At 37.1% G+C, this 26216-nt stretch overlaps 1 protein-coding gene across 24 annotated transcripts in view; it reads right to left on the bottom strand.

Annotated features, from left to right (window-relative positions):
• Nucleotides 1–25264, bottom strand: part of CEP162 (centrosomal protein 162) — a 109564-nt gene extending 84300 nt beyond the window's left edge. For 9 of the 24 annotated variants that reach the window (XR_012433632.1, XR_012433633.1, XM_005552434.5 and 6 more), the window contains exons 1-7: nucleotides 25201–25264; nucleotides 23954–24069; nucleotides 18670–18784; nucleotides 13379–13525; nucleotides 12876–13059; nucleotides 10863–10930; nucleotides 1739–1854 (exon numbers count right to left, since the gene is read on the bottom strand). Coding sequence is in view for 17 of the 24 variants with exons in the window: in XM_005552434.5 (XP_005552491.2) it covers nucleotides 1739–1854; nucleotides 10863–10930; nucleotides 12876–13059; nucleotides 13379–13525; nucleotides 18670–18784; nucleotides 23954–24010 (687 nt within the window). In the remaining 7 variants the exon portion in view is untranslated. Of the gene's footprint in view, nucleotides 1–288; nucleotides 399–1738; nucleotides 1855–10598; nucleotides 10760–10862; nucleotides 10931–12875; nucleotides 13060–13378; nucleotides 13526–15396; nucleotides 15459–18669; nucleotides 18785–23953; nucleotides 24072–24634 lie in introns of those variants that run through there. The other 15 variants (XM_005552438.5, XM_074037558.1, XM_074037573.1 and 12 more) reach the window with 10 other exon arrangements.
• Nucleotides 25265–26216: the final 952 nt, after the last annotated feature.

Here is a 26216-nt window from a genome sequence, read left to right as displayed (position 1 = left end):
ATCTATGTTTCAAAAGACACAACTTTCAGAAAGACAGGCCACCAAACAGCAAGACAGATGAAGTTCTTCAATATTAGAGGTTCCCTTAGAATAAGTTTTCCTATTAATATCACCTCTACCTCCTACTTGGGTAGGCAGTTTGTGGGATCTTCCAATAACAGAGCTTTAATCCTTCCTATTTTGATTCTTACCCAGACAGTGCTCTGAAGCTTCCACAGTTAGGCTGATACATTTTTATATATATGGTACGCCTTCTAAATATACCACGGTATTATGCCTTCTACGTACCTATTCATCTTTTCTTTTTTCTTTTTTTTTTTTTTTGGAGACAGGGTCGTGCTCTGTCACCCAGGCTGGAGTGCAGTGGCTCGATCTTGGCTCAATGCAACCTCTGCCTCCACGGTTCAAGCAATTCTCCTGCCTCAGCCTCCCGAGTAGCTGGGACCTCAGGCGCATGCCAACCATGCCCGGCTAATTTTTTATATTTTTAGTAGAAAAGGGGTTTCACCATGTTGGCCAGGCTGGTGACCTATTCATTTTTCAATAAAATATTGTAATGGTCATATTCCAAGTATAAATCTTATTAAATTTCTAAGGATATTCATCAGTCACATTAATTTCGATATTATTTCTAAGGTCATCTCATTTTTCCCTCAAAACTGAGTGACACGTAGACACCCAAGGACCAAATACTAAGTAAATTTAAAAATAAGAGGATTTATATATACCTGAAAAGTGTTTATCTTGAGTTTACAATTTCATTCACGCTAAAACATCTAGTCCTAACACACAGAACCAAAGAGACTGTGCCCAGACACAGACCAAATAAATAGTAATAACAAATAACAAAACAACAATATTAATTGTTCTAGCTACTATTAGATAGCTTCAAAGATAAGTTCTATAAGGTAGGCAATATGAAGAAGCAGCCCTGAACAATTCTTGGTAAGAACTGGGAAATGAGAGAATCAGAGAATGAAGCACCACTGAATATGAATGGAATCATGTCGTTCCTTATCTTAGCCAAGTAAGTTTCAGACGTAACTAGCATAAATATCAGGGAGGAACATTTACTATACTTCATAAAGGCAAGTCATACCAAAGAAAAAGTATAAGTTAATATACTTGTTTAAAAATTAGTTTTGAAATTTTAATTAAGCTTTCAATTTCTAAAGCTTAACTTAAGCTTAACTTATTTGCCAAAAGAAGTCTTTGTTTGTTTGTCTGAGATAGGGTCTCACTTATCAACCAGGCTGGAGTGCAGTGACATGATCACAGGTCACTGCAGCCTTGACCTCCCTGGCTCAAGTGATCCTCCTACCTCAGTCTCCTAAGTAGCTGGGACTATAGGCACTTGCCACCATACTTTGCTAATTTTTTAAGGATTTAGTTTTTGGAGAGATGAGATCTCACTATGCTGTCCAGGTTGTCCTTGAGCTCCTGGGCTCAAACAGTCCTCCTGCCTCAGCCTCCCAAAGTGTTGAAATTACAGGCATGAACCACTGTGCCTGGCCAAAAACCTCTCATAAAATCATCAATTGTCATAATTTTTTTCATTAAGATTTACATTAATTTGATATCTTGAATTAAGAAAATGTTTAACTGTTAAGAGACCTGTGAGTTTATAACAATTAGCAAGATTATGAAGAACTCCATTTTTTGAGCTCTTCATATAGCAATAGGCAGCCAGGTTGATGAAAAAAGTTGCAAAACTGTTAAATATATAATTGATATATACCTGTTTGGGTACACTTATTTTTTCTGATTTGGAATTCTCTTTGGAAGGCGTCTCTTCATCTTTAGTAGTCAACGGTGCACCAACATACTCATCTTCAAAATCATCACTGTAATTTTCTGAAGAAAATAATCATTAAAAGTACAAAGACCACACTGTGAAAAAAGTCTAATTCCAGGAAAAGGCTGTTGATTTCCAAAGGAAGAAGTCTGTATAAGAACAGTTTATTGAAATATTAACATAAAGATGCCTTTGGAGAATCTATAGAACTCTCCACCACAAATAAACAGAATATACATTCTTCTCAGCATCACATCACACTTATTCCAAAACTGATCACATAGTTGGAAATAAAGCACTCCTCAGCAAATGTAAAAGAACAGAAATCATAACAAACTGTCTCTCAGACCATAGTACAATCAAATTACAACTCAGGATTAAGCAACTCACTCAAAACCACACAACTACATGGAAACTGAACAACCTGCTCCTGAAAGACTACTGGGTAAAAACGAAATGAAGGCAGAAATAAAGATGTTCTCTGAAACCAATGAGAACAAAGACACAACATACCAGAATCTTTGGAACACATTTAAAGCAGTGTGTAGATGGAAATTTATAGCACTAAATGCCCACAAGAGAAAGTAGGAAAGATCCAAAATCGACACCCTAACATCACAATTAAAAGAACTAGAGAAGCAAGAGCAAACACATTCAAAAGCTAGCAGAAGGCAAGAAGTAACTAAGATCAGAGCAGAACCAAAGGAGATAAGAGACGCAAAAAACCCTTAAAAAAAAATCAATGGATCCAAGAGCTGGTTTTTTGAAAAGATCAACAAAATTGATAGACCGCTAGCAAGAATAATAAAGAGGAGAGAAGAATCAAATAGATGCAATAAAAAAATGATAAAGGGGATATCACCACCGATCGCACAGAAATACAAACTAGCATCAGAGAATACTATAAACACCTCTATGCAAATAAACTAGAAAATCTAGAAGAAATGGATAAACTCCTTGACACATACACCCTCCCAAGACTAAACCAGGAAGAAGGTGAATCCCTGAATAGACCAATAACAGGCTCTGAAATTGAGGCAATAATTAGTAGCCTACCAACCAAGAAAAGTCCAGGACCAGACGGATTCACAGCCGAACCCTACCAGAGGTAAAAAGAGGAGCTGGTACCATTCCTTCTGAAACTATTCCAATCAATAGAAAATGAGGGAATCCTCCCTGACTCATTTTATGAGGTCAGCATCTTCCTGATACCAAAGCCTGGCAGAGACACAACAACAAAAAAAGAGAATTTTAGACCAATATCCCTGATGAACATCAATGCAAAAATCCTTAATAAAATACTGGCAAACTGAATCCAGCAGCACTTCAAAAAGCTTATCCACCATGATCAAGTGGGCTTCATCCCTGGGATGCAAGGCTGGTTCAACATACGCAAATCAATATACGTAATGCAGCATATAAACAGAACCAAAGACAAAAACCACATGATTATCTCAATAGATGTAGAAATGGCTTTTGACAAAATTCAACAGCCCTTCATGCTAAAAACTCTCAATAAATTCAGTATTGATGGAACATATCTCAAAATAATAAGAGCTATTTATGACAAACCCACAGCCAATATCATACTGAATGGGCCAAAACTGGAAGCATTCCCTTTGAAAACTGGCACAAGACACAGATGCCCTCTCTCACCACTCCTATTCAACATAGTGTTGGAAGTTCTGGCTAGGGCAATCAGGCAAGAGAAAGAAATAAAGGGTATTCAGATAGGAAAAGAAGAAGTCAAATTGTCCCTGTTTGCAGATGACATGATTGTATATTTAGAAAACTCCATCATCTCAGCCCCAAATCTCCTTCAGCTGATAAGAAACTTCAGCAAAGTCTCAGGATACAAAATTAATGTGCAAAAATCACAAGCATTCGTATACACCAGTAACAGACAAACAGAGAGCCAAATCAGGAATGAACTTCCATTCACAATTGCTTCAAAGAGAATAAAATACCTAGGAATCCAACTTACAAGGGATGTAAACCACCTCTTCAAGAAGAACTACAAACCACTGCTCAGTAAATAAAACAGGACACAAACAAATGGAAGAACATACCATGCTCATGGATAGGAAGAATCAATATCGTGAAAATGGCCATACTGCCCAAGGTAATTTATAGATTCAATGCCATCCCCATCAAGCTACCAATGACTTTCTTCACAGAATTGGAAAAAACCACTTTAAAGTTCATATAGAACCAAAAAAGAGCCCGCACTGCCAAGACAATTCTAAGCCAAAAGAACAAAGCTGGAGGCATCACACTACCTGACTTCAAACTATACTACAAGGCTACAGTAACCAAAACAGCATGATACTGGTACCAAAACAGAGATATAGACAAATGGAACAGAACTGAGTCCTCAGAAAGAATACCACACATCTACAGCCATCTGATCTTTGACAAACCTGAGAGAAACAAGAAATGGGGAAAGGATTCCCTATTTAATAAATGGTGCTGGGAAAATTGGCTAGCCATAAGTAGAAAGCTGAAACTGGATCCTTTCCTTACTCCTTATACGAAAATTAATTCAAGATGGATTAGAGACTTAAATGTTAGACCTAATACCATAAAAACCCTAGAAGAAAACCTAGGTAATACCATTCAGGACACAGGCATGGGCAAGGACTTCATGTCTGAAACACCAAAAGCAACGGCAACAAAAGTCAAAATTGACAAATGGGATCTAATTAAACTAAAGAGCTTCTGCACAGCAAAAGAAACTACCATCAGAGTGAACAGGCAACCTACAGAATGGGAGAAAATGTTTGCAATCTACCCATCTGACAAAGGGCTAATATCCAGAATCTACAAAGAACTTAAACAAATTTATAAGAAAAAATCAAACAACCCCACCAAAAAGTGGGCAAAGGATATGAACAGACACTTCTCAAAAGAAGACATTTATGCAGCCAACAGACACATGAAAAAATGCTCATCAATGGTCATCAGAGAAATGCAAGTCAAAACCACAATGAGATACTATCTCACACTAGTTAGAATGGCGATCATTAAAAAGTTAGGAAACAACAGGTGCTGGAGAGGATATGGAGAAACAGGAACACTTTTACACTGTTGGTAGGAGTATAAACTAGTTCAGCCATTGTGGAAGACAGTGTGGCAATTCCTCAAGGATCTAGAACTAGAAATACCATTTGACCCAGCCATCCCATTACTGGGTATATACTCAAAGGATTATAAATCATGCTACCATAAAGACACATGCACACGTATGTTTATTTTGGCACCATTCATAATAGCAAAGACTTGGAATCAACCCAAATGTCCATCAATGATAGACTGGATTAAGAAAATGTGACACACATATACCATGGAACACTATGCAGCCATAAAAAAGGATGAGTTCGTGTCCTTTGTAGGGACATGGATGAAGCTGGAAACCATCATTCTGAGCAAACTATCGCAAGGACAGAAAACCAAACACTGCATGTTCTCACTCACAGGTGAGAAGTGAACAACGAGAAAGAACACTTGGACACAGGGTGGGGAACATCACACAGTGGGGCCTGTCATATGGTGGGAGAGGTGGGAGGGATGGCATTAAGAGAAATACCTATTGTAAATGATGAGTTAATGGGTACAGCACACCAACATGGCACATGTACACATATGTAACAAACCTGCACGTTGCACACATGTACCCTAGAACTTAAAGTACAATTAAAAAAAAAAAAGAACTTTCTCTTTTGCAAAGATTTAATGAGCGTTCAATTTATAAGACTATCTTTGGTTTATGTCATTATGGTACTTTCAAATAGTTCTTAGAGTTTTATATTTTTAGTCTTTTATATAATGAACCAAATAAAAACTTTTAGAGCTGTCCAAAGGATCTTGTATTACCTTTAAAATAAGACTTTAATATTTATTTTTAAAAGACAAACATGACCGACTACTTACTTATAAAAGGAAGGACTTTTGTGAAATCTTGCCACTTTTTAAAAGGTTGGATTTTGCTTCTTAGGTTGACTGATTTTTTTTTTTTTTTGTCTCTACAGGTATCTCTACTGTAAGTCTTAACTAGTACTTATGAAAGATCTCTGACCCTTTCCTTAGGTAACTACTGGCCTTATATGACCTTTGCTGTTTTCCCAATCCTGAGTGCTTCTTATCTAAAGCCTCAAAATTATATCTCAATGAGTTTGTGGAGAAGGAAAAGGTGTCTCCATGTTAACTCAGGCATTCAGTCTACTTACGGGCAAGGTTGGACAGGAATTATTTGACCAGGATCTCTTCTTCAATTTTTAACTTGTTCACAGTATTAATTCAGATTTGTGGCTATGAAAGGGAACACCTTTTCAGAGTGGAACTGGTCATTTTAGAAACAAACATGATCTAATTTGTATTTCAAAAAACTACATCACATTGAGAAACAGGATGGCCTGATGGGAAAAAGACTACATAAGGTACTAGAGTCTACTTCTGGAATGCCTGTTTTTTACTCTTTTCTTAGAATGAAGATGAAGACGACAACTTGTAATTAATACTGGAAGTTAAGAAATGAATTTGAGAGGGTTTGGGAGTGAAACAGGGATGCTTCCAGTGAGATATGGCTACAGAAACATCTACATTTTAATTCGTAAGAAATATGAGCTTGGAACAGCATGTATATTGTAACTTAGGTAGATAAACTAGGTTAGTTGGTTAACTATGTCAGTATCTGTATTCTGAGGCTGAGAAGTTCACCTTTGTTTCTCTTCCACATGAGAAAGAATGCTGCTTGGGATTTTTAAGTATCAGTAGACATATAGTTAAAATCATAAGACAGTTAAAAGTAATTACTTTGTATTAGGCACACTTCTAAGTGCTGAGACCAATACAAGATGATCCAGACTTTAGTCGTCTAGGTGGGAACCACCGAATTTTAAGTAACCTGCGAGATTAGACTTGCTTAAGAAAAGATGATGAACGAGGAAAGAGGAGATATGGGAGAATATGACACTGAACTTGGACAACTGCTTAGGATTCGGGAACCAATGGGAGGTGCTGTGGTGTGTGTGTGTGACTGCGTAAAGAAAGTGTTAGAAACAGTTCAGGCAGTATGGCATAGTGCTTAAGAGCATCACCTGGAGCCAGAAGGCCTAGATTCAATTCCTGGTTCCACTACTTTCAGCTGCAGAACCACTGGCAGGCCACAAACTCCCTTTGCTTTACTTTTTCCATCTGTAAATTGGGGATAATAGGACTTTTCTCAAAAGATTGCTGAGATGATTAGCTATAATGTTTATGGTAATTATTGCTGTTAACATTATTATAGTTACTTTTTTTTTTTTTTTGAGACGGAGTTTTGCTCTTGTTGCCCAGACTGGAGTGCGATGGCATGATCTCTGCTCACTGCAACCTCTGCCTCCCGGGTCCAAGCGATTCTGCTGCCTCAGCCTCCTGAGTAGCTGGGATTATAGGTGCCTGCCATCACGCCCAGCTAATTTTTTGTGTTTTTAGTAGAGACAGGGTTTCACCATGTTGGCCAGGCTGGTCTCAAACTCCTGAAGTCAGGTGATCCACCTGCCTTGGCCTCACAAAGTGCTGGGATCACAGGCATGAGCCACCACACCCAGCCTACTATAGCTACTTTTGTACTTAATCCAAATCAAAAGTTTATACAGCCAAGTATTATTTCTGATTGGGAAAAGTGCCAATCTAATAAGCATTCTTCAAAACTGTATTTTATTATTTTCAAGTAGTAACTAAACAGCCTACAGGCAAATACTAGCATCCAGCACATAAATGACTGACTTCCTCCCCAGAAACGGAAATAAAGTACATTTGAAGTAAGAAGGAAGTGTCATTGGTAGACACAGAAATGAGAGATAAGAAACAAAGAAAAGAAAAACAGCACATGTCAGAGATTTCAGGAACAAACATCATGGCAAATTAAGTTTACATAAAAATGAAAGAGTAAACTAATTTGAGAGGGTGATTCTTATATGAGAAACATCAGAGATAATATCTAGGCTCTTCCACATTGTTCAGAAAACAATCAGAATATTCACTTGTACCATTCTGACCTTTTTCGCAGGAAGATGTTACATATTCAAGTTACTAGGTTTCTATGATTCTCTATCCTTATAACTTCAAAAATGTTATTTTCAGAAATAAAAATGTTCTTAAAGTTCAGATAAACCATATGCAATGTAAAAGATCCTTTCGGAAGACATTTTTCATCTTTTATTGGCAAACTTAGCTGCAAATTTTTAACTTTTTTGCCAATCTAGAGGACTTTCTCCTCTGCCATGTTGGAGTTAAAGGGATTGTACTTTCTTTGTAAACAATACAATATATAAAACAACTATTTTCAAATATTAGAAAAGTGGCAGCAAAAAAAATGTGATTTCTAAGAAAAGAAGGGAGCTAGCCCTACAATTACCTGAAGGCACATACATTCTGAAGTACTGAGCAGGGGCGGGAGATCAGGACAGTCTCACTGAGTAGAGGAGAGACAGATAAGTTCAGAAAGGCTGAGGCAATTTAGAAAATATAAGACAGTAATCAAGAGAGGAGGTGCCTAAGTAAAAACAAAGCCCCAGAAATCTGCATAGGGTACCCTTGAATCTTTGTTGAATACTAAGCTGTTAATGCATAAAATGAGCCAAGAAAAAGTGGGATGCTGTAAGTTAGACAATTCTCAGAGTTCATACAAGACAGGGAGACTTTTGAACTCTAATCTGCTTAAGTGGAGAGTCCTCATTGATCACTAGGGGCATCCAATAGAAGCCTCAAAAGGGATGTGCTTTAGCAGTAGGGTTAGAGGTTACTAGAGTTACTCTAGACTTCCGCTAACAAAGCATAAGAAAAGCCTTGAAAAGAAATCAAGTGGTAGGATCAACTACTTACCAGACAAAGCTCAATAATACTCTTTAAAAGAGGAAAATCAAATCCAAACACTGAATAACATAAAATTCACAATACCCAATATCCAATAAAAAATTACTAGACTTCTAAGAGGCAGGAAAAAGTGTCAGGAAACTAGAAGAAAAAATAGCCAACAGAAAAGAGACCCAGAAACAAACAAATACTAAAATCTGTAAAATATGCTTAATATTAAGGACTTGAAAAAAATGAACATAATGAAGAAAAATACTAAAGAATTTTAAAACAAAGACCCAAAATGAACTGTTAGAGTGAAGAAAAAAAAAAGGATGGGATTAGGCCAGGCGTAGTGGCTCACGCCTGTAATCCCAGCACTTTGGGAGGCCAAGGCGGGCAGATCACGAGGTCAGAAGATCAAGACCATCCCGGTTAACACAGTGAAACCCCATCTCTACTAAAAATACAAAAATTTAGCTGCGTGTGGTGGCGGGCACCTGTATCCCAGCTACTCGGGAGGCTGAAGCAGGAGAATGGTGTGAACCCGGGAGGCGGAGCTTACAGTGAACCGAGATCACACCACTGCTCTCCAGCCTGGGTGACAGAGCAAGATTTTGTCTCAAAAAAAAAAAAAAAAAAAAAAAAGATGGGATTAATAGCAGATTAAAGAAAGGAAAAAGATCAGTAACTTGAAGCAAAGGAACTGTTCTATCGTGAACAGTGAAGCACAGAAAGAAAAAAAGGTTTTAAAAAATGGAACAGTCTTAGTGACCCATAAAACAAAGCTTAGCACTCTAACATAATAAGGGTCAGAGGGCAGGAAGCGGAAAGCAGCATTATTATTAATATTTTAAGAATTCATGGCCAAAATATTTTTTATTTTGATGGAAACTATAAATCCATAGATCAATGATGCTCAACGAACTCTGAACAGAATAAATATAAGAAAAGCATACCATGACACACCATAGTCAAACTGCCAAAAAACAAGGATAAAACCTTGAAAATAGAGGGAAAAAAGACATGATATACACAAAATAACAATAACAGGAATTACCAGAAACTTCTCATGAGAAATAAGGTCAAAAGACAATAGAATAAAATCATTAAACCGCCCAAAGGAAAAAAAAAACACTACATAAAATTCTATATCAAGTAAAAGCATTCCTCAAAAACAAAGGCAGAGTATATTTTCAGATAAACAAAAGCTGAGAGAACTTGTTCCTAGCAGTAACCTGCACTACAAGAAATGTGAAAGGAGGCTCTTCATGATGAAGAAAAATAATTTGAGATAGAAATTCAAATCTACGCAAAATGGAATACAAAGCACTGGGAATGGTAAATATATGGATAAATACACATTTTAACATAAATATCCATTTCTTATATTCCTTAAAAGTACTTTTAAATGATAATTGATTGCTTTAACAACAACAACAATAATGCGCTTTTTTAAATAATAATGCGGTGTTTTTAAGACATGCAGAAAAACGTTGACAAAAATAGCAAAATGGTTGAGGAGAGTTTATTGTTGTTAGAGTTCATATAAATATAGTGATATAATGTTATTTGAAAGTAGACTGTAATAAGGTAAAGACATATATTTTGAGTCATAGGGCAACTAAGAAAAAAAAATACAACAAAGAACTATAGCTAAAAAGCCAAAAGCAGAATAAAATGGAATACTATAAATAATACAATAGAAGGGAGGACAAAAGCAACAAAAACAAAAAGATGAAAAGAAAACACATGGTAAAACAGTAAACAACTATATCAATAAATACATTCCTGTAAAGGGTAAAAACACATCAGTTAAAAGGCAGAGACTGTCAGATTGAACAAAAATGCTAAAACCAGCTATATGCAGTCTACGAAAAAAACATTTTAATATAAAAGCACACATGCATTAAAAGTCAAAAAGCAGGAAAAGGTACACCTCTCCATCAACATGCTTTGCAGGTCTTACCATGTCTTCAGAGATGCCCACAATCCTGGCACAAAAATCCTTTTTTCTTTCTTCCCAAGTGGTCCACTGCCCACTCTCAACAAACGAGGCAGTTCACTTTTAACAATTTCTTAGCAGCTCAGTTTATAACACAGGCAAACCCACTCTATCTATTCAAAGCTCTAAGACAATATGATTTTCCTTTTAATTATTTTTCCTATCAATGTCTTCATTAAAAGCTATTATCTTTTCAAATATTATAAATTTAAGAACCAATGAAATTACCTGCCAGTTCTTCATGTTTCGATTCATTCTCATGTTCGTCATCAGTTAGTTCTACATTAGCTTGATTACTGGAAAAAATATTTATTCAATTTAGCATTATATGTTAAAAATATATTCTCATGCAACTCTTTCTGTATACCTTTTAAAAAAATCCCTAAAATTATACATGTTCTCTCTCAAGTCCTCTTGTTCTATCAAAAGCTAAAAATTTGAGAGCTTTAAGGAAAATGTTTTGAAAATAAAGCATCTTCGAAGCATATGATTAATTGTAGCTTGAAAGTAATACAAAGGAAAAAGATGCCCTATTTCCTAAATATACACAATTTTACTACTATGTGCATTTTACATGTCCAAATATTATCTTATGATCCACACTAAAGATTAGAAATTGACCACAAGCTATGAGAACCAGTGAAGTCCATACAAAAACCAGAAAAAAATTGCTAAGGTCAGCACTTACATGCTAATAAGCCATTTAATCCTGAAATGGAAGCTGAATCGGAGCCTTAAAACAAAACCTAAGCAAGGGAACAAAGGAGCTTGAGTATGATTTAATTATATTGGATGTATTAGTTCATTTACTGCTTTCTCTCAAGCCAGGAATCAGTTCTACCTTTTCAGTCTATCAACCCTCTTTAGTGAGATTGTAAGAGAAACTATAAGACTATGTAATAATGATGAGAGCTACAAACACCTAATATTGCATGTTCAATGCTATTCTGTACTTTGACCGGCCTGTTCTGGAGCAGAAATATCAATAGTTAAGAATACTGTTAAGAAATAAGAAAAAAGTTTAAAAATGTAGGCAAGTGGCAAAAAGTTGTGGCCCACAAACCCGGCATGCTTAATCTGTATTGACACCGTTGGGAAAGGCAATGACCATAGGCCCTGAATGTCTCTGTACATTCTTGCTGAATATGCCAAGAGTGCAAGACGCTGATCATTTTTCACCATGCCATTTCGGTAACATTTCCGACCAAATAAAGAGCAGGCTTGTCTCCACTTTATAAAAGTAATACATTTTTCCAAGCTCAGTGTTCCTCTTCTGTAACACAGCCCACTGTGTGTGCATACATCAGTTATGGATCCTTTGCCTTGCCCTCAGCATACTCATAGGGCATGGGGAACCAATGCAAACAAATGCGACACTCAGGTACTGCCTTTGTTCTTTAATTCTGATCCAAGAATCTTCTGTCTATTGTCAACATCATAAAACTGGAAGACTAGCTTGTTAGCTTGCCAAGTAGGGTAAAAATCTCAGACCCTGAAAAGTTCATGACGATAAATGCATTTCTTTATCCACTGTCTATAAAAAACTAATCATCCTGCAGAGCCTAGGCACTCCAATAATCAGAGATTATGATTCTCCCGACCCTGAACTCAATTATACCTTTGTGATCTCAAAATCCTAAATAAAATCGTAATCTGCTTTCCATTCATAATTTTAAGAATTACATGGATAACTAAATAAGGGCATTGAAGACCTCAGGTTTCAAAGGTCTTGAGAATGGCAATGGTCTAGTGTAATAAAGAGAGGATCAACTCAGTGAACTAGTGGGATTCCTAGAATAAATGAGGTTTCCTGATAACCATCAGGGTCAACCATACAAAGATTAAGACACAGATCAAACTTGTCTTTGCTCCTTGGTTCCCACCTGCCTTTCTGTTGTATTTTTTCCTGAGTTTATAATAGTAACCTGGACTCTCTTATTTATCTGTGGAAAATGACTTAATAAACTGCTTTCCTAGTAAGGACTTCTTGGCAATGTACTATTAGTCTCCATAGCATGAAATTTCAGACTTTGGAGGCAGCATGGGCTCCCAAATACAAAGAAACATATTCTATTCACACATAAGAAAAATCCTAACTGTAAAATGAACAGATAACAGATTTAAAAAATAAGATTTAATTTTGCCTGTTATAATGTTTACCTATTTAAAATCATGCATATATCAGCCTTCCAGAAAACACAGAAAACATAAAAATCATTAACAGTTTACACTGTACTTTACCTATGTAAAGCTTTAAAATGTATAGAGTCATTAGAATCCAATTCCTTATTTAATCTCGAATAATCAATGGAAGATGTCAAGCCTTTCTCAAGCCTGGCAAAAAATTGTTCTTTCTCCTCTTGTTCTTCTAATGTGTCCAATCCCACTCCGAGAATACTATGGTTGAGCTCAGAAACTACTAGTTCTAAATGGAAAGCATAAATATATTTTAGTAATATACAGAATTTTGAAAACATTGATTTGAATGATGCATTTACTGACATTATGTAGCAAATTTAAAAAATTTTACAAATATTTACTCTCTTACTCATCAAATACGAATTCATATTAATAATATGTAAGGTTTAAAGCTTCTCTAGAATGGTAATTCTAAACCTCTAGGAAGATATTAAATCTGTCTATATGCTTCAGTAAAGGAGGCTTCAAGATAGTTAACTTTTGTAATTCTGAATATAAGCATAACAATTAATAATTGACCAACTCATATCCCTTGCATTTCTTACCATTTGTTTCTAAGCTATCAGTACTTAAGAGAGAGGTTCCACTGCTCTTAAGAAATTGAATCTTTTCAGCAGACTCCTCTTCTATTTCCATAACAGGTTGAGAATTCTTCTTTGTTTTCAAATAGCTCACATTTGTTCCAAGCTGTCCTAGGAACACAATTTAATACAGATGAACATTTATGTTCAAAGAATTGTTCTGACCACTATGACAACACAATAATAATGTTATGCTAATTTTATGCACAGAACCTACAAAATAAATCTGCTCTATTAAATAAAAATCCATCAGACCTAACACTCACAAAAGAAAGATTATAATTCTATTTGGTGGCACTGTATGATATCAAATAGAATACTTCAAAGGGTTGCACCATAAGACAAAAATTTTTTTTAATCACTTTGAAGCCCAAGTACTTAATACAGTATACCATCCCACTTTAAGGAATATCTTCTGCCTCATTCCTTCTGTTCTTTACATTTCTCAGAGGGTTTTTGTTGCGGAACTCTTAACGCTATTGGAAATAGACTGTGGGCGGCATGAATCAGTATAACAAAATACAAGGGGGCAAAGTAGGTACAATTAAAAACCTACTAGGCTAGGCAGAAGCCTTCGTTAGTGTAAATATCATTTCAAAAAATAGATGGAAATAGTTAAAGCTCTTTCAAAGTCATTATTTCTAAAACAATGGCATCAGTGGCTCACTGCAGGAGAGGTTCTCACGCCAGGATATGTGCATATTGTTGGGGACAGGAGGGTATTATAGTCTCTCACAGCATTCAGGAATTTGAAATTTTCTCTAAGGCTAATATATATTAAGCATATTAAAAGTGTTTTATGACTGATTAGATGTTTGATGATACTAAGAAATTATTATAGATATTTCTTAGACAATATTTTTTGGTTATATTTTAAAAAGAGAGTACTTATTTTCAGAGATACTTTGAAATATATGTGGAGAGAACTGATAAGCTGTTGGAGATTTGTTTCAGTATAATCCTGAGTGTTGGAAGGTGGAAAATAAGAGAGAATATCGATGAAAAATGATTGGCCATGAGTTAATAACTGTTGCAGCTAGGCAATGGGTACACAGGAGTATGTGGCACTTACGTATATGTTTGAATTTTTTTATAATAAGAAGTTTCAAAAATGTTCTATGAATCCTGGGTAAAAAAGTATAACTTATGTTTATGTAGCAAAGGTTTGAGTATTATTTACTTTATTCAAATTTTTTGACAAACTATGTGCCTAGAACATTGTTAGTGCCAGCTATACAATGAAGTCCTTTACCATCGTGAAGGTTAAAATCTAACAGGAGGAGACAATCGACAGCAAATATTCATGGGTGCCTACTACACACCAGGCATTGTTCTAAATGCTGGGGCTTTATCAGTGAATAAAAAAGACAAAAATCCCTGCTCATTCATGTGATTTGAGGGAGGCAACAAGTAAAATAAGTACATTGCAATTAAATAGTACATTAGAAAACAGTTAAGTGCCAAGAAGAAAAATAAAACAAGGAAGAGGAACAGAGAATGCAGGAATGGAGGGCACTACAACTTTAAAAAGGATGGTCAGGAAGGCCTTCACTGAGAAGTTAACACATGAGCTATGGCTTGGTGGGGGTGAGGGACCAATCTATATGAATACATGGGGGAAGAGTGTTTAAGGAGGAGGAAAGAAGTGTGAAGTCTCTAAGGCAGGAAAATGCCTAGGCATGTGTGAAGAGAAAGGAGGCCCAATGTAGTGATATTGGCATAAGCAAGGGAAAGGTAGTCTAAGTTGGGAGGTCAAAAAAGTCAGGGTGTAGAACTGACGTGGGTGGTAGCTTGAATGAAGGTCATCAGCTTTTATAACAAGTGAAATGAGAAGCTATTAGAGGGAGGAGGTGGCTATGATGTGGTAGGCAAGATTTTTTGGTGTAAAGAAGTTTAAGGAACTCAGAAGTCAGGTTATTAGAGGCAACAGCTATGTTGTTAATGTAGTCACCAATAATTAGACAAGAGAATTGGAGACTCACAGTGAAACAGCAGCTTAAATCTTTGAGGAATGAGGAGGAATAACCCGGAGTTCAGTAGATAACTGCAACAAAGAAACATAGTAGGTAGGTGGCCTGATGGCAAGGTTCATAAGGAGATTGGAAGGAGAACAGTCTAGAAACAGCAATGAACAATAACCTACTCCTTTTCCAAGTCTAATGGAACAAAAGACGTGGTAAAGAAAACAATAACCATTGGAGGTTACCAGAGAAGCAGCACTGTTCATAGAGCAAAGTTAAATGTGAATTATAACTCTGCTTTGAAGGAATTATGTAAGATTAATTGGGGGGGGTATACCAAGACAGGAAAATCCAAGAATATTTCCATGAGGAAGTAACATTTCTGTTAAGATGTGAAGAAAGAGCAGGAAATAACTAGGTGAACTAGGCCAGGGAGACCAGTACAGGCAGGGGACACAGTAGGTACAGAAGCATGACAATGGGAGGGGCAAGTCACATTTGCAGATGCCAGAAGGCCAGTGAGGCCGGATTCAGATTTGAGGGTAAGCCTAAGGGGAAATAAACCCAGAGCAAGAAGTCAATGGTTGGACCATGCTCGTCCTCATAGGCCAGGCACACGGCCTTGCTCTGTATTACAAGAGCACTAGAAAAAACTGGTAAAGTTATACAGTATCAAAATTTCCTTATTTTAACAGTATATATTTGTTGTAAAAAACTGATATATGGAAAAGGTAAATAATTATAATGAGTAATGTTTTGTTTTTGTTTTTTGCTTTTTAGTATTCTTTTGTTCTTTGTTTTCTTCAAAAACCAGATGACTGAAAATGTGTGCTATAAATATTAAGATTAGAAAAAAACATCACTTTTGGTTAGAAGGAAGCCTTATTAAGAAGTCACAAATTCTGACTTCAATTTCCTAATTAGTGTCCTCTTGGAAAAGGCTAAGAATCAATTTATTTTATGCCTTTCTGTAAATAATGGTTTTACTGGATCAAATAATAACCTCCATAAGTTGTAAAAAATCAAGAGATAGATTCACAGATGCTTCAAATGCAAAAGTATATGCTAAGTTGGTGTGCTGTGGTGGCAACATGTCCAGGGTGTCACCCTGGCTCTAAAGCAGGACTCGGTGTTATAGCTCACACTAACCAAGCTCACAAGAGATTAATGTAACAGAAACAAAGATCCAGTTTAGTTATTTACAATAAAGAATACAATCAGCAAGAGGATGAGATAGTTTCACCTTCTAAGTTGATCATTTTATTCCTATGGCAACCGGGAAACAGGCAAAATTATAATGTAAAAGTTGCTCACTGTTAATGTTTAATGGTACCTGTCTTAAGATTAGTAATGCATTCCTCTTCTCAAGAGGGGTGTTGAATTCTCCCTCAGAAGGTTCTACACTCTTGATACAGGAATCATGTCTTGGCTTTTTATACTAATGCCTAGTATTTAGAACACAATATGAACTCAGTAAACATTTGCTTGAATCAGGGACCAGGTTATTCCCGTGGGCAGGGAAACCTCCCTCTGTTTAAGTTGACATTGCCAAAGTTTGCTTCTTGACTATCCTTCTTTCCTTCTTTCACTAATCAAATCTATTTTTGATACATTTAAAAAAATTTTAATACCATCAATCAGGTTACATGTGAATATTTTTGGTCTAGGAGCTATTCTTTTCCTGTAGGATTAAGCTGTATATATCTGCTCCGATTCATTATCTTCTAGACAAAAGGCTTTATGTCCCAAATCTCTGTCAACAATTCCAACAGTACTTCATCTTATAATATCCTTTTCAAGCATTAAAAGCAGGGAGAGATTCTAAAACATAATTCTTCACTACAAAGTTCAGCATGTTGCATAAGAATTTATAAAAAATACACTGAATTTTTCAATAAGGAATTTCTTTAAACTACAGTATTAAAAAGAACAGAGAAGTGACTGTCAAATCTACTTTAATATGCATTTATTAAACAAATTTATCACTTAATGTTGAGGGTCAGGGGATATAAGGACAAAGAGGTGCTTCCTACCCTCACAAAGCTCCCAACCTCAGGACTTGTCCTATAGGTTACAACTATCAACCCAGTGTGTAAGTGTTACTATGGTGTTCTGACATCAAAATGAAGGAGAAACTAATTGTGACAAGAGAACTAGAAGATAGGGTGAAGGACTGCAAAAAGTGGTGATGCTAGGCTTTACTGGGTAAGAAGGATGAGAGGAAAGGCATTCTAATGGCAAGGAAGCATGAGATAATGCACAGAGGCAGGGAGGCCTATGGTGTTTTCCAGGAGATGAGGAATGATTTAGTATGGCTAGAACACACGAGAAGGCAGGGTTCCAGACAGATCATGCAGAGCCTTAATTATGACATGAATTCAGGCTCAATTTTTATGGGGGGAAAAAAAAGTCCATATGTAAATTTTTTCCCTAGAGATCCAGAAATTCTATCATTTTACAAAATTGTGCTTAACACTGATCCACAAATGGTATGAATGTAGGTACTGAAATAGAAGCAGTCAGGGTTGTTGACAGATATGGCAATATCATATATAGTAAACCTATCAGGCCAGGTGTGGTGGCTCATGCTTGTAATCCCAGCGTTTTGGGAGGCCAAGGTGGGAGGACTGCTTGAGGCAAGTTTGAGATCAGCCTGGGCAACAGAGTGAGAGACCCTATCTCTACAATAAATACAAAAAAATTAGACAGGCATGTTGGCATGTACCTGTAGTTCTAGCTACTCAGAAAGCTGAGGTGGGAAGATTGCTTGAGTCCAGGAATTTGAAGTTACAATGAGCTATGATTGTGTTACTGCCCTTCAGCCTGGGTATATCATATACATATGTATATGAGACATACATATATGTATATGAGACATATATATAAGACATATATATAGCAGTAATTTTTTTTTACTACTGTCATTAACAAACTGTGATACCAAAGTCTATAGGTTTGTTAAACTCTTCCCAATGCAATGACATTAATATACTGCCAGAATATCTTATTAAATCACATTAAATCAATTTATCATTAAACATGATAATATACCTGAATTGTCACCTTAATTTGAGTAAATATAAATTATCTCCATGTAAAATAAGCTGATAATGTTATAACACAGATTCTCAATTACATAATAAATAAAATACTAGTTATATGAAAATCAATTCAAACTTCAAAAATCCACACTATTAGTATTATTTTCTTTATTTATAGTGAAGTAACAAAATACAGGTCTTGACTGACCCCTTGTGGTCAAATAATTTGAAACTAAAAATCAGCAACATTTACCATCATCTTTAAAATCATCTTCAGTTATCCACCAAGGCACTGTATCTTTCTTCTTCATTTCTTTTTTAGATTGTCTAGCTGTTTTGTCTGAATTTTCAAAAGAATCATCTGAAAGCTGAATTGGATATAAGACAGTGAATTTGAAAATACAGTGTAAATTCAAGAATTTCAGATTCATCATTAAGCATGTTTCTATTAGTTCGCTCACAGTTCAGCTATCACATAGATAAACAACATTCTCACCAATAATGTATAAGCTCATAGCCACAAACATATTTGGCCAAAATAACTTAAAAATCAGACATACATCTCTGAGCATCAATTTCATAATTAAACAAGTAAACCAGGAGAATAACAACAAAGACATAAAACTTGATCAAGAATTTTTTTCCGGAAAGAAAAAATAGGAGGATACAATCCTGTCTTCTGGATATTCTCTAGGGTTTAAGAATAAACCTGGCTGAACAAAACTGCATAGCACCACTCTAGAAACAGAATTTCAAGAAAAGGAAGAACTGAGTTTCAGGGTGTAAAGAGGAGAATGAAATTGACCAGAAAAATCAGCATATTTTTTCAGCGATTAATAAACGCTTATTTGCTTTTTTCTACTCTTCCAATCCAAATTTTACTACACTCCTAAATCTTATGCTCTAACCTCAATACCACCCACCACCACCTAGCCAGTAACTTGGTCACCCTTTTCTCTGAGAGATAAAAACCTTCAAACACCACCCACCTCACTCCACTACTAAACTGACTTGTGAAGGCACTTCTTTCGTCTCTCAGACAACACAATCCTTTCCTCCACTCTAAGCAGAACTTCTCTAGGTTCTTCCTTCCTTGGTTATCCCATTTGATTTCTGTATGTTCACTCCCTTCTCTCTCTACTCCCCTCCCTTCCCTCTGATTATACACCTGCTCAGCACTGCATCTCCATTGCCTAGCACAGTACCAGGCACAATTGTGGAATGAAAAATGAATATTTACTCAACTTTGAAAAAAAAAATAAAACAAAACAAAAAAATTCCTTATCCCTATATCCATTTTACTCTACCTATCACATTTCCTTGACATACTAACTCCTTGAGTTCACTTAACCACTCATAATCTGGTTCCCATCCAAAACAGCTCTCCTCCAGGCACCAAAGGACTCCGAAATGCCACGAATAAAGTAGCACTGTCAGTTATCCTCCCTGATCACATCATGGAATTTGCTACTGGTGATCAACTCTTACTCTTACTTCTTGAAACTCTCTACCTTGACTTTAGTAGCATCACTTCCTCCGGGTTATTCTTCAGATCTGTGGCTACTCCCACCCATTGATTTTAATAGCTTTTGCCTTTTTGCCTATTTATTTAACAGGAGACTTCTCCAGGACTCTGCTCTTGATCCTTTTTCAATCTCATTCTACATTACTTTTTCTGGAAAAGAAATCAACATTTACTACATGCCTGCTCTATGTCAGGATCTACACTCAGGTTAACTCACTTAATCTTTAAACAACCCTGCAGAAATTTACTTATGGTGAAACTGAAGCTCTAAGAGGTTAAGCAACTTGCCCAAATTGCTACTGTTAGTGTTACGAAGTGACATTTAAACCTATGTCTGACTAACTCCTGTCCACTTTCCACTATACTATGTAGTTCCCCAACTAGAATATTGTTATCTGAGAGACCTTTTAAACTTCTAAAATGACAGCAGGCACACCCATGTGCGTGCACCCCCCCCCCCCCCACACACACTTCCACTTGCCAAACAAAAAACTCTACCTTAGTGACTTGAAGAATGTCAATTTTAAAACGTTCAAGAAGAACTTACTGTCTTCACTAACAACCAGGTAGGAAGACAGGAAGAGGGAAGAAAAAATATTCCTTATCCCATCTGAATTTCTGAAATTAGCTGTATCACTTTTCACTTTCTCTCTAAACTTCAGTATCACCTTGAGGTGTTCCATTTCTCTCTCCTCCCATTTTTTCAGTTTATTTATCTGTAACACAGGCATGGTACCACTGACCTTGTAGGGCCATGACAAAGAAGAGAAAAAAAAATGAAGATTTCTAATACATGATAAGTGTTCTTACTTTGAACAACCCTCCACAGTGCTTCCCAGCACTTTCATTAATTATTTTTTATCAATATGATTAATTAAAAATGAAACAAAACAGGCCGGATGCGGTGGCTCACACCTATAATCCCAGCACTTTGGGAGGCTGAGGTGGGCAGATCACAAGGTCAGGAGTTTGAGACTAGCCTGACCAACACGGTGAAACCACATCTCTGCTAAAAATAGAAAAATTAGCTGGGCGTGGTGGCACGTGCCTGTAATCCCAGCTACTCAGGAGGTTGAGGCAGGATAATCACTTGAACCTGGGAGGCAGAGGTTGCAGTGAGCCAAGACTGTGCCACTGCACTCCAGCCTGGGTGACAGAGCAAGGCTCTGTCTCAAAAAATAAATAATAAATAAATAAATTAAAATTAAAATTAAATAAATAAAACACAATAAAAAAAAGCTGATTCTCAGATATAACAGTTGTTGGCAATGATATGGAGAAACTGGAACTCTGGGCTGGGTGCAGTGGCTCACACCTGTAATCCCAGCACTTTGAGAGGCCGAGGTGGGCAGATCACTTGAGGCCAGGTGTTCGGGACCAGACTGGCCCACATGGTGAAACCCCAACTCTACTAAAAGCACAAAAGTTAGCTGGGCATGGTGGCAGGCACCTGTAATCTCAGCAATTCAGGAGGCTGAGGCATGGAAATTGCTTGAGCCCAAAGGCAGAAGTTGCAGTCAGCCAAGATTGCACCACAGCACTACAGCCTGGGCAAGAGAGCAAGACTCAGTCCCCCACTCCAAAAATAAAAGAAATTGGAACTCTGATAAACTAATACACTACTAGTGGAAATGTAAAATAGCACAGCCATTTTCGAAAATAGTCGGGCAAACACACAGCTATCATATGATACTGCAATTTCACTCTTTGGCATATACACAAGAGGAACAAAAACACATCCACACAAAAACTTGTACGTGATCATTCATAGCAGCATTGTTCGTAACTGCCAAAAAGTGGAAAGAACCCAGATGTCCTTCAACTGATAGGTGGAAAAACAAAATGTGGTACATCTACACCATGAAATATTACTTAGCTATAAAAAGAAATGAAGTGTTAACACATACTACGACATGGATGAACCTTGAAAACATCATGCTAAGTACAAGAAGCCAGACCCAAAGGGCCCTATAATACATAATTCCATTTCTACGACATGTCTGTAACAGGTAAATATTTAGAGACAGAAATCAGATTAGTAGTTGCCTAAGGCTAGGGAAGGGGGAAGGAGGAGATGGAGTAACTACTAACAGCTATGGGATTTCTTTCTGGGGTGATAAAAATTCCTACAATTGATTGTGGTGATGGTTACATAACTCTGAAACCACAGAACTGCACATTTAAAATGGGTAAATTAAATGGTATGTGAATTATGTCTCAATAAAGCTGTTTTTAAAAAGCTGGTTACCACTACTCTCCTAAAAATAGAGATATATAAACTGTCTTTGAATAAACTGAACAATAATTTATCAAAGTGAGAAAAGTTAGCATGACTCTAAAATCATGACTTTCATTGTTAAAAAAAAAAAAGATACAATGCAACTGAGGATGGATATAAGAGGGAGAGAGACAGAGACAGAAGGGTGGGGGAAGGAGAGTATTGGAGAATGTGTGTGCTAGAAGGGTGGTAAATGAGTGAAGAATAAAAATATCTTCTAAATGGCCTGTTCTGCTATCTTTTACAGTAGAAATCATTCTTATAAATTTAATTTTCAAAATGTGTCTGTATTTGAAATTAAAATCAACTTTTCAAATGGTAAATGAAACTTATTCCAAGTGCCTAATTACATCTTGGCAATAGGTAGATGCTTTTTTTAATCCTTAAAACAATCCTACAAAGAAGGCATTATTTTTCCATGAGACAGACAATGAAAGTGAAGTTTTTTTGTACCACATTAAACTCCCCCCCTTTTTTTTTTTTTAACAAGAATGTATGACGTATAATAGCTTAAAATGTGACTCTCTTGAATGCGCTACAAGGCCCATCCATTTATATAAATAGAGTTATGCATCGCTTAATTATGAGGATATGTTCAGAGAAATGGGATTTCATCATAGGAGCATCATAGAGTGTATTTACACAAACCTAGACGGCTCCATGGTATAGCCTACTCCACACCTAGGCTATATGGTACATAGCTTATTGCTCCTAGGCTACAAAGCTGTTCGGCATGTACTGTACCGAATGCTGCAGACAACTGTAACACAATGGCAAGCATTTGTGTATCTAAACAAAGAAAAGCTACAGTAAATATATGGTACAAAAAATTAAGGTACATCTTTATAGGGCAGCTCCATTATAATCTTATGGAACCATTGTTGTATATGTGGTCTGTTGCTGACCAAAACATCTTTATGAGGTGCATGACTGTACAGAGAACGTGGTATGAAAATTTAATGTACTCATTCAAATAGTTATTATTTATTAGGTACTATACATATAGTAATGAACATGTTGATATGTAACAGCAATGAACATAGAGTCATCACATTACAGACCATACATTCTTATAATGGGAAGCAGAAAACAGACCCATACAAGAAAAATAATTAATGTGCTAAGTGCTATAAAAAGAATTAAATACATACTAGACTAAGAAGTGACTTTCTGGTTACCTTTTACTGGATAAACAGAGGAAGCCTCTCTGAAGTGGTGATATTTAAGTTAAGATTTTCACCAGCCAGGTAAAGAGTAAGGGAGGAGCATTATTGGCAGAGGGAACAGTAAGTGCAAAGCTCCTAAGGTGAAATGAGCTTGAAATGCCTGGGAGAGAAAAAAGGCCACAGTGGAAAAATAAAGTGGATGAAAGAGGAATATGAAGGCAGTGAGACAGGTAAGAGCGAAATCATGAAAGGCTTTAAAACCATGGTAAGGAGTTTGGTTTTTCTTTCTACATGTGATGGGAGACCAACAAGAGTCTTTTACTGGGGAGGAACACAGTCTGGCTGCAGTGTGGTGAAAGGAATGCTGGGCTATGAGTTGGGAACTGCTGCAACAGCCCCGTTGAGATGATGGCACTGAACTAGCAGTGGCAGAAAAGGGACAGAGCTAGAGGGATGATGGGAGTTGACAGTTTGGTGATGGACTAACTGTATCTTCGAGGTGACAGAATTGAAGGATGAGTCTTTTGAGACAAATTTGACAATACAGTTTTTAAAAATATAAACTTACCTCTTTCATAAACTGTTCAAACTCTTCATCTAGCTCTTCTTGGGAATAGTTAGCCATAGTCAACAATTTTGACCTCCCAAAGTAAACATTCTAAAGTATCTCAAACATTGGAAACACTAAATGACAAGAGACATAAACATCTTTTGAGGAAATCCATCACATCATGAACACGGTAAGACTTAAACTTCAGACATTTGTTATGATTCAGTATATGTGCACTTTTTTTTTTTTTTTTTTTAAACCCAGTAAGCTGGTCAAGAGATTCCTAATTCATTAAGCAAACTGATTTGGAAAATCAGCTTTGACAGGATGTCTTGTACTCAACGTTCAGAATTATGTTTTCATCTGTTAACATCCAATTGTTAAAGAGTGGTCTCTACTATATTTCCCAAACCTATGTTTGTGTACATGTGTTAATTAGTACCTCTCAAACACAAACCAGGTCCTCACAGGGAATCTTAAAAACTGTAAGTTAGCAAATCCAAAGGACTGTTTCTTGCAAAGCACACAACTGTTTGTGCTGCCTTATCACTCGGCTGGTTATTTTACCAATCCATAGTAATAATATCGTAAAGCAGACTGCACAGTTTCGTAAAGCAGACTGTATCCAGATACGGGGGTGTTTCAAAATATACACAAATAGAATTTAGTAAGAATTAGTAATTTAGTCAAAATACTTACAGAATACTTAGAGTTAATGAGTACACAAATCAGTACTATGTTTCTTTTGAAGCTAGGGAAGACCGACAAAAACTATGCGCGGAACACAAGCAGAATCCAGTGATTTGCAACGGAAAGCGTTCCCCTAGACACCTAATGAACCCAACCGTGGGTCGACCCCCAGCTCCTGAACTCCCTAGAGCAGCTCAAATTCCAGTTTTCTTTTGTAGAGATGGGGGAGGGGAAGAGGGCTCGCAGACCCAGACAATACCTTCCCCATTGTGCAGAATAACACCTCTTCCCCTCATTAGCACTTTCGATCAGTTCAGGGTAAGTGCGGTTAAGGTCTTGGCCTGAATAGCTTGGTTAGAGGTAGACTCCACCAAAAGCTTCTCGAGCCTGGCTACGACCCCGTCCCCGGAAGCGCGGGTTCGGGAATTAGAGGGAAGACAAAGACGCATTGGCCGTGGGCTCCAGGCGGAGAAGGGAAATGACCCGGAAAACTAAAGCCCTTCGGTCGAGTATGAAGTACGGCCTCGGCCAGGACGATTTGGGTGGGAAACCAGCGTTCACACCTTACCACCTACCTCTGCCTCCCAATTCCGCGCTTTCCCGGAAGGTCTGTACGGGTCAGCCAGTTGTCAGGGTAACAAACTTCAGCTGCCGGGTTCTGGAGTCACATGACCCGGGCTGGTCACGTGGGCCGTGGGTTTCCCAATGCCTTTACAAGCGAAGGTTGGAATAACCAAGGCTCAGAAAGACACTCTAGTGGCTAAACCTTCGCTGCTGCAGTAAAATGCCTTTCCTTCACTGGCTTTCTCTACGTTCCTTAGAAAAGAGGACGGCGGCAAACCGGTTACTGTAGAAGCGAGACGGAGGCTTCCAGCGGGATTGGGGGCCGCGGTGGTTGTAGGCCAGCCCGTGGCTTTCTGGGAAACGTAGTTTGGCTCCACTGGTGCTTGTGTTTCCGCACTCCGCATCTTCGCCTCCCAGCCTTCCCCATACTTGTCATTCGAGCGCTCTGTTTTTCCAAGGGGCAATTTTGAAGAGATTGAATTTCTTGGATTTATTTGGCGTGCAAAGACCTGTGTAGGCGTTGTGAGAGAAACACAAACCTGTGAGGAAAAAAACTGTCATTTAGATGGGGACTCTGTTCCACCACCTAGTGGACAAGAAATCGAAAATACCCAACCAGCAAGATTCTTACTAAGTTATTGCTCAGAGCTGGCCTCAGAGCTTCTCTGTGGCTTCCCGCTACCCCTACTTTTCAAAACTCCATTCTTTACTGGCATTTCACAATTACTGACTTGGATTTTGTTTTCTATTTATTTTCTTTTTTCAAAGCATACAACATTAGCTGGAGTTTCAGAGGACAGCATTTAGCATAGTGTAAGTAAAATCTACAACAGCTGCAGATTTTGCTGATGGTAGACTTAGTTCGGGACCTCATCTTTAGCTAGAACTGTTTATTCTTCAAGTCTTTTTTGCAATCCAAATATGTACGAACCAGGAGCTGTGGACTATGATGCAAATATGAATAATAAAAATATCTTAAGCTAGCATTTATTGAGAAGTTGACTTCCTGCCACTTTCTATCAAAGAC

Source organism: Macaca fascicularis, chromosome 4 (genome assembly GCF_037993035.2).
Source record: "Macaca fascicularis isolate 582-1 chromosome 4, T2T-MFA8v1.1".
Lineage (NCBI taxonomy): Eukaryota > Metazoa > Chordata > Mammalia > Primates > Cercopithecidae > Macaca > Macaca fascicularis.
Note: the sequence above shows the minus strand (reverse complement) of the source record. Positions and strands in the feature narration are given on the sequence as shown.